The sequence below is a fragment of the Mauremys mutica genome, chromosome 26, assembly GCF_020497125.1.
Source record: "Mauremys mutica isolate MM-2020 ecotype Southern chromosome 26, ASM2049712v1, whole genome shotgun sequence".
Taxonomy (NCBI): Eukaryota; Metazoa; Chordata; order Testudines; family Geoemydidae; genus Mauremys; species Mauremys mutica.
The window spans coordinates 5,151,541-5,164,512 of record NC_059097.1 but is presented as its reverse complement, the minus strand read 5'-3'; the positions used below and the strand labels follow the sequence as shown (position 1 = coordinate 5,164,512).

General features: G+C 50.9%; 1 protein-coding gene across 1 annotated transcript in view; it reads left to right on the top strand.

Moving 5' to 3' along the window:
- The first annotated feature begins 4,643 nt into the window (after positions 1–4,643).
- The window catches only part of LOC123356614 (hydroperoxide isomerase ALOXE3-like), a 44,353-nt gene continuing 36,024 nt past the window's right edge, over positions 4,644–12,972 (top strand). The window contains exon 1 of the mRNA XM_044999974.1: positions 4,644–4,699. Coding sequence (XP_044855909.1) covers positions 4,644–4,699 — 56 coding nt within the window. The remainder of the gene's footprint in view (positions 4,700–12,972) is intronic.

Sequence of the window (12,972 nt, the reverse complement as noted above, 5' to 3'; positions counted from 1 at the left end):
GTTTGTATCACCTTTGTATTGTGAGTCATAGATATGTAGGGTATATCTGTATTTCCAGACTTGTGCAGTGTTTCTGGGTGACACCCCCAGACATATTAGCATCAACACTGCCTAGCCTGTTTGATGGCCCATTGAGGGTCATCAGCTGTACAATGAGCCCATGGAAAGGACCAAGGGGATACACCTATTGAGTCAGCAAGACATGCCGGGGTATGCCTGTGTAATGAGAACTGCAAGGCTTTTCCATGCCACGTGCTGTGAAGCTTGTGTTTGGGACTCAGGAAGTACAGGCCACATGGCAAAAGGAATATAAAGGGCAGCTGCATCATCTCCATTTTGTCTTCAATCCCCCTTCCTACCTCTGGAGCACCTTCTCTACAAACTGAACCCTGGAACAAAGGACTGAATGACCCATCCAAGCTGTGGATGTGTTCCGGACAGACTTTCAAGCCAGCAACTCACCAATACTGCTAAGAACCTGATATATCCATTTTGGAATGTATCTGACTGCTTTCCCATTTAACTTCTTTCTGTCTTTCTTTCCTTTAAACCTTTAGTTTAGATGCTAAAGGATTGTCTGGAAGGATGGAATTTTGGGTAATATCCAAACCTATACTGACCTGGTGATGTGGCTGACCCTTTGGGGTCAGAAGAACACTTTGTTTATGTGAGCAGAGTTTTTAAATAACCTCTCACTGTAGTGGACCTAGCTGCTGATTAGGAGCCAGAGAACTGGGATGCAATAAAGGGGGCTGCATGATTTCTTTTTTCAGCTTCTCGATAACCCGTATTTGTGACTGGTCGGTGAGTTTAACTTCAGTGTTAACCACCATTTTGGGGAGCATCTGCTCTCCCTTTTTCAGCCTGCCCTAACTTTGGCATTTTCAGTGAGAACTGCCCCTGGCCCACCAGGTCACACTAAGCACTGAAGTTAAAGTAATAGAATGTTTTTTTATGACCAAGTCTTATGAAATCAACTGAACTCCTTTGTTTTCTTTCATCTGAGCAGGGTTTCTAGTTTTCCAGCGTGATGTGATCTCCCAGCTGGAACAAGGGGAAGAGCCATGCGTCCCAGACCTTCAAGGTTCAGAGGAAAGAGAGATCCTGAGATCTCCCTGCACAGGTGAGGAAACATTAAACCACCCAGAATCTGTAAGTGCCTGAAGGAAACATCTGGGATGCCTAACAAAGCCCTTGGGAGGTCTCTCAGTTCATTATTGTCCCTAGCAGGGGTCATATCCTCAGGGTAAATATAGATCTTCTTTGAGTGCTTGGTCATATCCATTCCAGTAAGTGTGCGCGCGCCGCGTGCACGCTTGTCGGAAGATTTTTACCCTAGCAACACTCGGTGGGTCAGCGCCGCTATAGCACCGGATATATACCCCTGCCGACCCATCCGCCCCTCAGTTCCTTCTTACCGCCCGTGACGGTCGTTGGAACAGTGGAGAGTGGCTTTGCTGACCTCCACATCCCTAGCTTCTCGTAGTTATTTACTCTTTATCGTGTATATAGTTCAAGTTCTTGTAGTTATAGTTAATTTTAGTACGTATTTTCATAGTTAGTGTATATAGTTAAGCGGGAGATTGGGGGAGTAGCCCCCTTTCCTCCAACCCGGTGTGGGCTCATGCCCAAGGCACCGGGATTTAAACCCTGCTTGGCGTGCCAGAAGCCGATGCCGGTGGGGGATCCTCGTGACTGCTGCCTAAAATGCTTAGGAGAATCCCACCTGACAGACAAGTGCCGAATTTGCAAGTCGTTCAAGCCAAGAACGAAGAAGGAGCGGGACTTCCGACTAAAGCAGCTCCTTATGGAATCGGCCCTTAGTCCTGTGGTGCCGGCACCGTCCACCCAACCCGCATCGGTGAGGAGCGCACCTTCGGCACCGGATCGCTCCAGTACCAAAAAGGACTCCCGGCACCTGCCGGCACCGGCTTCCCGGCACTGCTCCCTTTCCCCGACTGGGAAATGATGTACTGCTCTGACCCCATCCTCACAGAAGGAGCACACATCAAAGTCCATCCGTCGGACCCCGGTAACTGCTGCGGCACCGCCAACACCGGCACCGCAGTTGGCAGCTCCTCCTAGCGCGGCACCATCAATTCCGGTACCGCATTGAGTCTGGTGCCAAATAGCTCCCCGGCTCATGCTGTGGTCGATCTCACTCTCCCTTGTACGCCGGACACCTTCTCAACGGCAAGAGAGCTCATCGCGCTGACGGAGTCGATGCAGCCTCAACCCCCGGCACCGCCGGTGCGGGTTATCCAATCCATCAGCAAGCTGGCCCTGATAAGGCCTCCTTCCGTCGGTCCACCGGAGAGACGTCTTTCCAGGTCGCAGTCTCGGAGACGTTCCCACTCCTGCCTTTCCCGATTCCGGCACCGCTTGCAGTCCCGGCACCGCTCTCCATCGCGGTACCGGTCGTACTTGCGGAGACTTTCAAGATCTCTGTCACCGGATACCGATCCGGCTCTCTGTCACTTATACCGATCTCTGTCACTTATACCGATCCGGCTCTCGTACTTGCGGAGACTTTCAAGATCTCTGTCACCGGATACCGATCCGGCTCTCTGTCACTGATACCGATCTCTGTCACTGATACCGATCCGGCTCTCGGTACCGATCTCAGTACCGTGCGTGCCGCAGTCACTCCCGGCACAGGGACTCAAGATCCCGGTCGACCTCCCGGCACTGGCACGGTAGAAGGTCCCGGTCTCGTTCGTGGCACTGACAAGACTGGTACCGCTCACCGGTACCGCCCCGGGACCGAACGTCAGGAACAGCAGTACCCTACCAGGGTCTCTCGGCCCTGCCGTGGCCTTCGAGACACATGTCAATGTCGTCCCAGGCTGGGAGTGCTTCTTACCACCAGGACTGGGCATCTGATATTCCGTGCCACCATCCGGAGGCACAAAGCCAGGAGCAAGGTCCTCATCAATGGGCCTTTTGGACTCCGTGGGCATATCACGAGGCCCAAGGTGCCCCACTTGTGGCTCAACACTCCAGCCCCTCAGAGCACAGGGTTCCTGAAGCGACTGTAAGCCATCCTCTTCCCGTGGGCACGGACGAGGATCCACTTCAATCTGCAGACCCTGAGATTCCACCTGATGCAGATGGTGCTCCACCGGTCCATGACCCACCTCAGGACCCGTTGGTACCGGGCCTCTCCTCCTCCTCCTCTCCTGATGAGGCAGTGGCAGGAACATCCTCCTCTGGTCCTCCGCCTATTGATCTCAGGGCCCATCAAGACCTCTTGCGGAGAGTAGCACAAAACATGAATTTGCCAGTGGAGGAGGTTGCTGAAATAGAGGACCCTGTCGTAGACATATTATCGGCGGATGCGCCCCTTCGAGTGGCTCTCCCGTTCCTCCGCACTATTCAAGCCAATGCAGACACAATTTGGCAATCCCCAGCTTCTATTACACCTACAGCTAGGGGAGTAGAGAGAAAATATATGGTTCCCGCAAAGGGGTATGAATATCTCTACACCCACCCACCTCCCTGCTCCCTGGTTGTCCAATCTGTGAACGAACGGGAGCGTCATGGCCAGCATGCACCGGCTCCTAAGGCGAAGGAGGCTAGGCGCATGGACCTCCTAGGCCGTAAGGTCTACTCGGCTGGAGGCCTCCAACTTAGGGTGGCAAACCAGCAGGCCCTCCTAAGTCGTTATAATTTTAATACGTGGGTGTCTGTGGGGAAGTTTGCAGAACTCTTTGCCCAGGAGTCCCACGCAGAGTTTACGGCCCTACTAGAGGAAGGTAAAAAAGTGGCGAGAACTTCCCTCCAGGCCTCTCTGGATGCAGCGGACTCGGCAGCCAGAACGCTTGCATCCAGGGTAACAATGAGACGCATCTCCTGGCTACAAGCTTCAGGCCTTCCCCCAGAATTGCAGCAGACAATTCAGGATTTGCCTTTTGAGGGCCAGGGCCTTTTCTCGGACAAAACCAACCCCAGGTTGCAGAGCCTGAAGGACAATCGAGTCATAATACGCTCGCTGGGTATGCACACGCCGGTGACCCAACGTAGGTCCTTCCGGCCCCAACTATACCGCCCTTATAACCAGCCTAGGCTGCGTCAGGATACGACCAGACGGCGCGGCAGGGGGAATCGGCGGAGACAGTCTGGCTCTCAGGGAAACCAAAGTCAAGCGCCCCCTAAACCACCTACGGGCCCAAAACAAAACTTTTGATGGGATGTCCGAGGACGGCCCACCAGTTTCCCTGCCGGATCCTTTTCCCTCCTTCTTCAACCGCCTCTCCCATTTCCTCCCTGCCTGGTCCCAGCTGACCTCCAACCGTTGGGTCCTCCGCACGGTGGAAACGGGATACCACCTCCAATTTGTTTCTCCACCCCAATCCCACCCGCCCTACCCGTCCCTCTTCAGGGTCCCCTCTCACGAGCAATTTCTCTTACAAGAGGTCCATGCGCTCCTAAATCTGGGAGCCATAGAGGAGGTGCCAGAGGGCATGAGGGGTAAGGGGTTCTATTCCCGCTACTTTTTAATCCCCAAGGCAAAGGGGGGTCTACGACCGATCCTGGACCTGCGAGAACTCAACAAATTCATGATAAAGCTCAAGTTCCGTATGGTATCCCTGGGGACCATCATCCCATCCCTGGATCCAGGAGACTGGTATGCTGCCCTCGATATGAAGGACGCGTATTTCCACATCGCCATTTTCCCGCCGCACAGACGGTATCTCAGGTTTGTGGTCAACCAACAGCACTTCCAGTTCACGGTGCTTCCCTTCGGTCTTTCTACAGCCCCAAGAGTCTTCACCAAATGTATGGCCGTAGTAGCTGCCTCCCTCTGCCGTCATCGAATACACATCTACCCGTACCTCGACGATTGGCTCATTCGAGGGACTTCCCAGTTGCAAGTATCACAGCACCTGTGTGTCATCAAAGACCTCTTTGGGAGGCTTGGCCTCATGATCAATGTAGAAAAGTCTACCCTGACTCCAACGCAGAGAATAGACTTTATTGGAGCAGTTCTGGACTCCAATCTGGCCAGGGCCTGCCTTCCTGTGCCACGGTTTCAGGCAATGTCTTTGATCATTTGAAGTTTTCAATCCTTCCCGACAACGTCGGTGCGCACCTGCCTCGGTCTATTAGGTCACATGGCGTCCTGCACCTTTGTGACCAAGTACGCAAGGCTGCGACTTCGGTGCTTCCAAACCTGGCTTGCTTCTCTATACCGTCCACACAGAGACAATATAGACTCGGTGATCACTATCCCCAGGACGGTTCTCGACTCCCTCACTTGGAGTCCACTGTAGTTTGCGCAGAGATGCCGTTCCACCCTCCTCAGCCCTCGGTGGCACTAACCACAGGCGCATCATCTCTGGGTTGGGGTGCCCACCTCGGGAACCTTCACACTCAAGGCCTCTGTTTGCCCCAGGAGCTGGCCTTGCATATCAATGTCAGGGAGCTGAGGGCAGTCAGTCTAGCATGCCAGGTGTTTCGGGTCCATCTCCAAGGCCACTGTGTATCTGTGTTCAGAGACAACACGACGACCATGTTTTACATAAACAAGCAGGGTGGGGCTCGCTCCTCCCTAATTTGCCAAGAAGCCACTCACTTTTGCATAGCCCACTCTATCGATTTGGTAGCGTCTTTTCTCCCAGGAGTCCAGAACACTCTGGCAGATCGCCTCAGCAAATCCTTCCTGTCTCACGAGTGGTCGATTCGTCCTGACGTCATCCATTCTGTTTTCCGGAGGTGGGGCTTTCGAGAACAGGAAATGCCAGGTGTTCTGCTGCTACCAAGGATGCTCCCCGGGCTCCCTCTCAGATGCATTCCTCCTCCCGTCGACAAGGCACCTATTTTATGCCTTTTCCCCATTTCCTCTTGTTCACAGAGTCCTACTCATGCGCCGCAGGGACAGAGCCAACCTGATCCTCATTGCTCCAGCATGGCTGAGGCAGCACTGGTACACCCTGTTGTTCAACCTCTCAGTGGCAGATCCGATTCCCCTGCCACTGTGGCCGGACCTCATAACACAGGACTTCGGCAGGCTTCACCACCCAGACCTGCAGTCCCTTCATCTCACTGCATGGCTCCTGCGTGGTTGAACCTATCGGAGTTGTGCTGCTCTGCTTCCGTACAACAGGTCCTCTTGGGAAGTAGGAAGCCTTCCACTAGGACGACTTATCTCGCCAAGTGGAAGCGTTTCTCGTTCCGGTGCGATCAGAATAACTTGGTCCCAGGACAGGTTTCCATCCCTACTATCCTGGATTACCTCTGGTCCCTCAAAGAGCAGGTCCTGGCGGTCTCTTCTATAAAGGTTCATCTGGCAGCTATATCCACCTTCCACCCAGGCAAAAGTGGGCGTTCAATTTTTTCTCACCCCATGGTTTCCAGGTTCCTTAAGGGACTGGAACGGTTGTACCCCGAAGTCTGTCACCCAGCCCCCACCTGGGATCTAAACCTGGTGTTGACCAAGCTTATGTGGGCCCCCTTCGAGCCTCTGGTCACCTGTTCCCTGCTGTACCTTTCCTGGAAGACGGCCTTCCTCGTCGCTATCACCTCGGCGAGGCGAGTCTCAGAGCTTCGTGCCTTGACAGCTGATCCCCCTTATACGGTCTTCCATAAGGACAAGGTACACCTGCGGCCACACCCCTCTTTCCTCCCTAAGGTGGTGTCTGCTTTTCATGTCAATCAAGACATTTTCCTCCCAGTTTTTTTCTTGAAGCCGCACTCATCGCGCCGGGAACAACAACTACATACTTTGGATGTCCGTAGGGCTCTCGCCTTTTATATAGAGAGAACAAAACCCTTCCGGCGTTCACCTCAGCTCTTTGTAGCAGTGGCAGACCGCATGAAGGGCATGCCGGTCTCTTCCCAACGGATCTCATCTTGGGTGACATCCTGCATCCGAACGTGCTACGAACTGGCTCACGTTCCTGCTAGCCATCTCACTGCCCATTCTACGCGGGTGCAGGCCTCTTCTGCCGCCTTCCTGGCTCATGTCCCCATCCAGGAAATATGTAGGGTGGCTACCTGGTCATCGATTCACACCTTTGCCTCACACTACGCATTGGTCCAACAATCCAGAGACGATGCAGCCTTTGGCTCAGCAGTTTTGCATTCTGCGACGTCTCACTCCGACCCCACCACCTAGGTAAGGCTTGGGAATCACCTAACTGGAATGGATATGAGCAAGCACTCGAAGAAGAAAAGACGGTTACTCACCGTTGTAACTGTTGTTCTTCGAGATGTGTTGCTCATATCCATTCCAAACCCACCCTCCTTCCCCACTGTCGGAGTAGCCGGCAAGAAGGAACTGAGGAGCGGATGGGTCGGCAGGGGTATATATCCGGCGCTATAGCGGCGCCACTCCAGGGGGCGCCCAGCCGACCCACCGAGTGTTGCTAGGGTAAAAATCTTCCGACGAACGTGCACACGGCACGCGCACACCTAACTGGAATGGATATGAGCAACACATCTTGAAGAAGAACAGTTACAACGGTGAGTAACCGTCCTTTTTTGGGAGCAGGAAGAACTGGGCTCACAGGCGCAGGGAGCTCTACTGGAGTGAGGGCTAATGGACAGGCACAGGGAAAGGAAACCAAAGCGTTTTCTACAGCAGCCTGGCTCAAGGGCATTCGCCAGTATGGACTATATTGTCTTCTTCGCTTCCCTGTGCTAATCTAAGGACTTTCCAATGCTGCGTTTCAGTTGACTAATAAACCCTGCTATGTTTTAAAGTCTGCCCAGTGTCACAGCAAAAACTTGCTCTGTGCATTGACTGAGGAACCGTCACTGAACAGAATTCAGTTCTTAGACTGACATAGATGCTTTCGTTCCCCACCCAGACGCACCGACACCTTGCAAACTCTGTGGGGTCTCGATCCAAGATCCGCAGGAAAAGCCCCACCCCAGGCCACGTCCGTTGACCAGAGCAAGCACTGCCCTGAAACTCCCCCCTTTGGTTCAGCTTTCATCTCCCCCTCCACTTCGGGTTCTGGGTCCCTCATCTGCCACTGCGGCACTTGCCACCTCGCTGACAGCGCATTCCTATGCCACGTGACCAAGCTCACCGCCAAGTTAAGGACTCAGAAGCATTTTAATAGCGGTTTTGGACCGTCAGTATTGCAGCAGCATCCACAAGAATTTTCAAACTGAACAGGAGTGTCGTTCAGCTGGACCTGCTGGCAGAGCTCACAGGTTGAAGTAGGATTGTTGAAGCCAGAGGCTCAGTTTCAGGTGTTGAAGCTACATGGCCTGTCCTTGTGGAAGAGTGGGACCCCTTGGGGGTCTAGTGCACTCAAGGGGCACCTCCCAAGGACTGTTTAAAAGCCAGGGCATTGCAGAGATCCTATGGATCCATGACAGTGCCAGAGGTTCAGCCTTATGGGGAAAAGATATCAAACAAGAAAAGGCTCTAAATGCATATTTACCATTGCTTCCTGTCAGTCCTCAGGGGAATCGCTGATCAGTTCCAGTGTGTATTAAAACCGTCCTCTAAGGCTCACCTCTTGGTTATCAGGTCATGTCAGTTTTGTTAGAGGTTTTCCCTTCACCCTCCTACTTCCCTAGTTTTTGTCACGCAGACAGCAAGCAGCAACAGACCAGAAGTCCGAAGGGCAGACAATGCCATGTTTATTGGGGTTAATTTCCAAGCAACCATATTCCGAAGCCCTTCACACCAGTCGGGCTTATCTCTGAGTCTGTTCCCCAGTGCTCTGTTCCCAGCTTTGATGGTGCAAAGCATTTACCCCGTGTCCCCCTTACCCGCTCTGACACCGCAGAGTGTTTACCCCGTGTCCCCCTTACCCACTCTGACACCGCAGAGCATTTTCCCCGTGTCCCCCTTACCAGTTCTGACACCGCAGAGCCTTGCCTGTGTCCCTGTTCCTGTTCACCCTCCTGTTTGACTCAGTTTATATAGTAATACGCTCAGCTACACCTTTGCTTAACCAATCATTGTACTGAAATGTAACTAACCAATCCTAACACACTGAAACATAATTCTCTAACCAATTGTATCCCACTACCCTAATTAACTTACATCTAGCAAAATTAATTATACAGCAGATAGAAACAATTAGAGAATCAGACTGATTAACAATGTAAAAGTGGTGGCCATAAAGATAGAATAATACGGAAATGAGGGTTTCACAACCACAAGCATAAGTAAGTGATTTCTTGCCAGACAGGCTGCTGTCAAACTAAGTTTTCTTTAACCATCTTAAGATCTGTTTCTTTATCTGGTGGTGATGGGCACTATCAGGACAGGATCATCTTCCTAACAGCCCAGTAGCACCTTATTTCAGTGTGACTGGTTTGGGATGTGAGGATGTGACCCTGCGCTTCCCAGCTTATGGCTGCCCCTGCTGCTTAGCCAAAGGCCTTAGCCTAAGAACAAGGCCTCAGACGGTCACAGTAAGAGAAGGCCCTTACAAATACACACAGTGATTTTGATTCTTTGTTTTCATACTCCTGTAAGTAGCTAAGAGATAAAAATACACCTAAGTTCTTAAACTATAGGCTTTACAGGCAGGCCTGAATATCTCTATTCTAACAGTGGGGTCTACCCCTTCCCCCATTCTGTGTCTGGCTTGTCTATTCAGATTGTAAATTCTTCAGGGCATGGGCCATCTACTGTTCTCTGTTTGTACTTGTCCTAGCACAATGGGGACCCACTGCTAGTTGGTCCTTAGGCACTAAGGTAATGAATATGATTTATTATAATAACTCTCCTGCCACTTTGAGCCAAGGAAGCTGGCCTTGGGATGTTACTTCTTTAAAATGAGCGGGGGGTTAAAACCATGGACTATTCTTTGTGACAAGTATCCCACAAATTCCACTGACCTCCCTCGTTTTCTTTGCCTGCAGTAGGGTTTCCAAATTCCAAACCTGATGTGATCTCACAGCTGGAACGAGGGGAAGAGCCGTGGGTCCCAGGCCTCCAGGGCTCTGAGAAAGAAGTGGTCCCGAGAGCTGCCTGCACAGGTGAGGACTTGGTTAAACCAACTCAACAACTGTGTGGGAATGCAGGAAACATTTGGGATGACCTACAAAGACCCTGTGAGCTCTCCAAGTTCAGGATTGTTCCCTGCAGATGTGGAATCATTATGGCAGATCTCACTCATGGCTTCCCTCCTATTCTGACTGACAACTGGCAGCAGGTCCCTCCCTGATCTCGCTTTCCCCCAAGGGTTCTCGTGAGATGCAGACCAAAACTGATCCCTTCCTCTCTCCTCTGTGGAAGGGTTTGGGGAAAATCAGCACCTGATAGGTTTGATCTCTCCCACACATATTTTGGATTGTTCATCCCTTTTACCATTCCTCTCTCTGAGATTTTCTTTCTTTCTGGCACAGGGAGTGACCTGTGTCTGGATTCTCTCTGTCTCCCATCAGGTGATGGGATGGTGAGTCAGAATGAGGAGGAGAAACCCCAGCAGGAAGATGCTGAGCAAGGAGAACCACATGGAACTTTATCAGGAAGATCCAAAGAGAATGTTTCCGGGAGTTATGCACTCCCAGAAAAAACAAAAGCCTGTGAGACTCAGCAGAGGCCAGAGGAAAACTTTAGTAGCCACTCAGACCTTATTTCAAGTGACAGAATTAACTTGGAAGACACACGCTACATGTGCCATGAGTGCGGGAAAAGCTTCAATTGGAGCTCTGCCCTTATCAGACATCAGAGAATCCACACAGGGGAGACGCCCTACACGTGCTCTGAGTGCGGGAAAAGCTTCAATCAGAGCTCTGTCCTTATCAGACATCAGAGAATCCACACAGGGGAGACGCCCTACACATGCTCTGAGTGCGGGAAAAGCTTCAATCAGAGCTCTGTCCTTATCAGACATCAGAAAATCCACATGAGAGAGAACTGTAATAAATCTCTTGACTAGGGCTGGGCAAAATTAAAAAAAAAATCACATTTTCTAATTCCCATATTGTGATTTTCGCACCATCTTCACTGTGGTCTCTCAGCTCCCCCCAGATCAGTTACCTGCTTCTGCCTTTTGCAGCTCACCCTTCTTTGGGGTCAGTCCTGTGATCTTTTCTATCAACTCCTTTCCTTTTGAGCCAGGAATGTTCATCAGCTCCTGGAGGTTTGATCCCAACAAGGTACACTGCGGCAAAATCTATCTGTGCCTGACATCCACTAGGGCTGTACATGGCGTTGGCTGCTCAAGTTAATGATCTTGATGTAAAAAGACAATTACAGTTGTAGAACAGATGCAGCCCAGGTGCAGTGGTTGGCATTAGCTTTCCCCTTGACCTGACCTAAACTCCATCACTTTTCCTAGTCTAAACAAACCCTGAGCATCACGGTTATACTGTTCCCCCATTTCAAAGCCATTGTTAGTCACTGAGTTCCCCTTTTGGAAATAAATTGTTTCATTCCCAGTTGCTCTGATGTTGCTTCAAGTTGTGCTGGAGAGCAGATATTTTTACTACCATTTTTCTCACTTAAAATATTTTGAACTATAACAAAGAGCAGGAACAGGGCAGGGATAGGAAAAATTGTCATTTCACCCTCTGTAAAAACGGTAAATCAGAGGGATTCCCAACGAGAGGCGTACAGCTTTCTGCCCCTGGGCTACAGCCCCGTGGTGCCAGTGTAGACACCCTGGTCGATTACAGTGCTGTGATTGGCCTCCAGGAGGTGTCCCACAATCCCTGTTCTCGCCTCTCTGGTCTTTGGTTTGAACTCTACTGCACTCCCTCAGGTGACCAACCATGAACCCCACCCCTTAAATTCCTTGGGAATTTTGAAAGTCCCACTTCTACAGAGACTAATTATGGTTACAGACCCATCCTGAAATTAGAGCAGGATATTGTAAAGCCTTATCTCACAGTAAAGTAACACAATTCAAACCTGTCGGCACAGAGGAGAAAGCACTCCTTCAGTTCACATTTATTGCTACTGATCTCACTGACAAACTTCCTTTTCTCGGTGCTGCTCCAGGTGTTTTCCCTCTGTTCCCTCCCAGCTGTGGTTACGGGACTGCAGCAGCTCCCCAGGGCCAGCTTTGCTCTTTCACTTACATCCTTCACTTGTTTGGACAGAGCTGTGTCTGCCCCCAGTTTAATTCACATCTGAGAGCTCAGGTACCAGCAGATCGTTACAAAGGCTAAATTCCCATCATCATCAGTGGGAGGTTATCCTGGGCTGCCAGGGCTGCAGGATTTAGCCCATGGTCAGTCAAGGTGCTACAGCAGCTGCACTCTTACATTGTGAGTCCTGCAGCTTCATACCAAACTGCTCTGCCATAGTCTGCAGGGGGCCTGACTTGCTGAGAATCTGGCAGAAGAGAGACCCTGGAGTAGAGAAGGAAAATGTCCTCAGCAGTCACAGCCGGCAGGAGCAGGGAAGGTTCGGTTTGTTTTTAAACTTCTCTCCCTGCTCAAGCCTTTAATCATTCCTGTGGCTCTTCTCTGAATGCTCTGCAATTTACCAGGGAAAACAACCAACCAATCAAAGAAACCAACCAACCAAACAAACCAGGCTGTTCTGCCCAATGTAACAGTCTATTGCCTTTCAAGGCTGACTATAAATCAGCTCATTCTATTCACCCAAGAGTTCAACTTTAAGGGCTTTTTGTTTTCTAATTCCAATCAAATCCTGTGCAACAGCATCATTATTAACTCATCATCTGGTCACTTCACATTCACACGTTCAAAAAGTGGGCGGGTCTAAGTCTTTCCTCCCACACCAACATGAAAAAAATCAGTGACAGAAAATGCCATAAAGCGCCTCTGCTGTCTTGCACAACAGCGTGGGGAAATACACAAGGGAAAGTGCTTTCCTCTCCTCCTGACACCGGGTAACATTTCTGCCTGTCCTTGAGATCCTGCCACAGGGACAGGCTTGAGGATGCAAATGACATGTTAAGGCTTCATTGGTTTGCACGTTCCTTTACTCCTTCAATAGTGATAAGGGTGCGTGAGCGTGAAATAATCCAGCTCTGACTTTCACACCGGAGGCAATTTTCAGGCTCACAATAAAAAAACCCAACT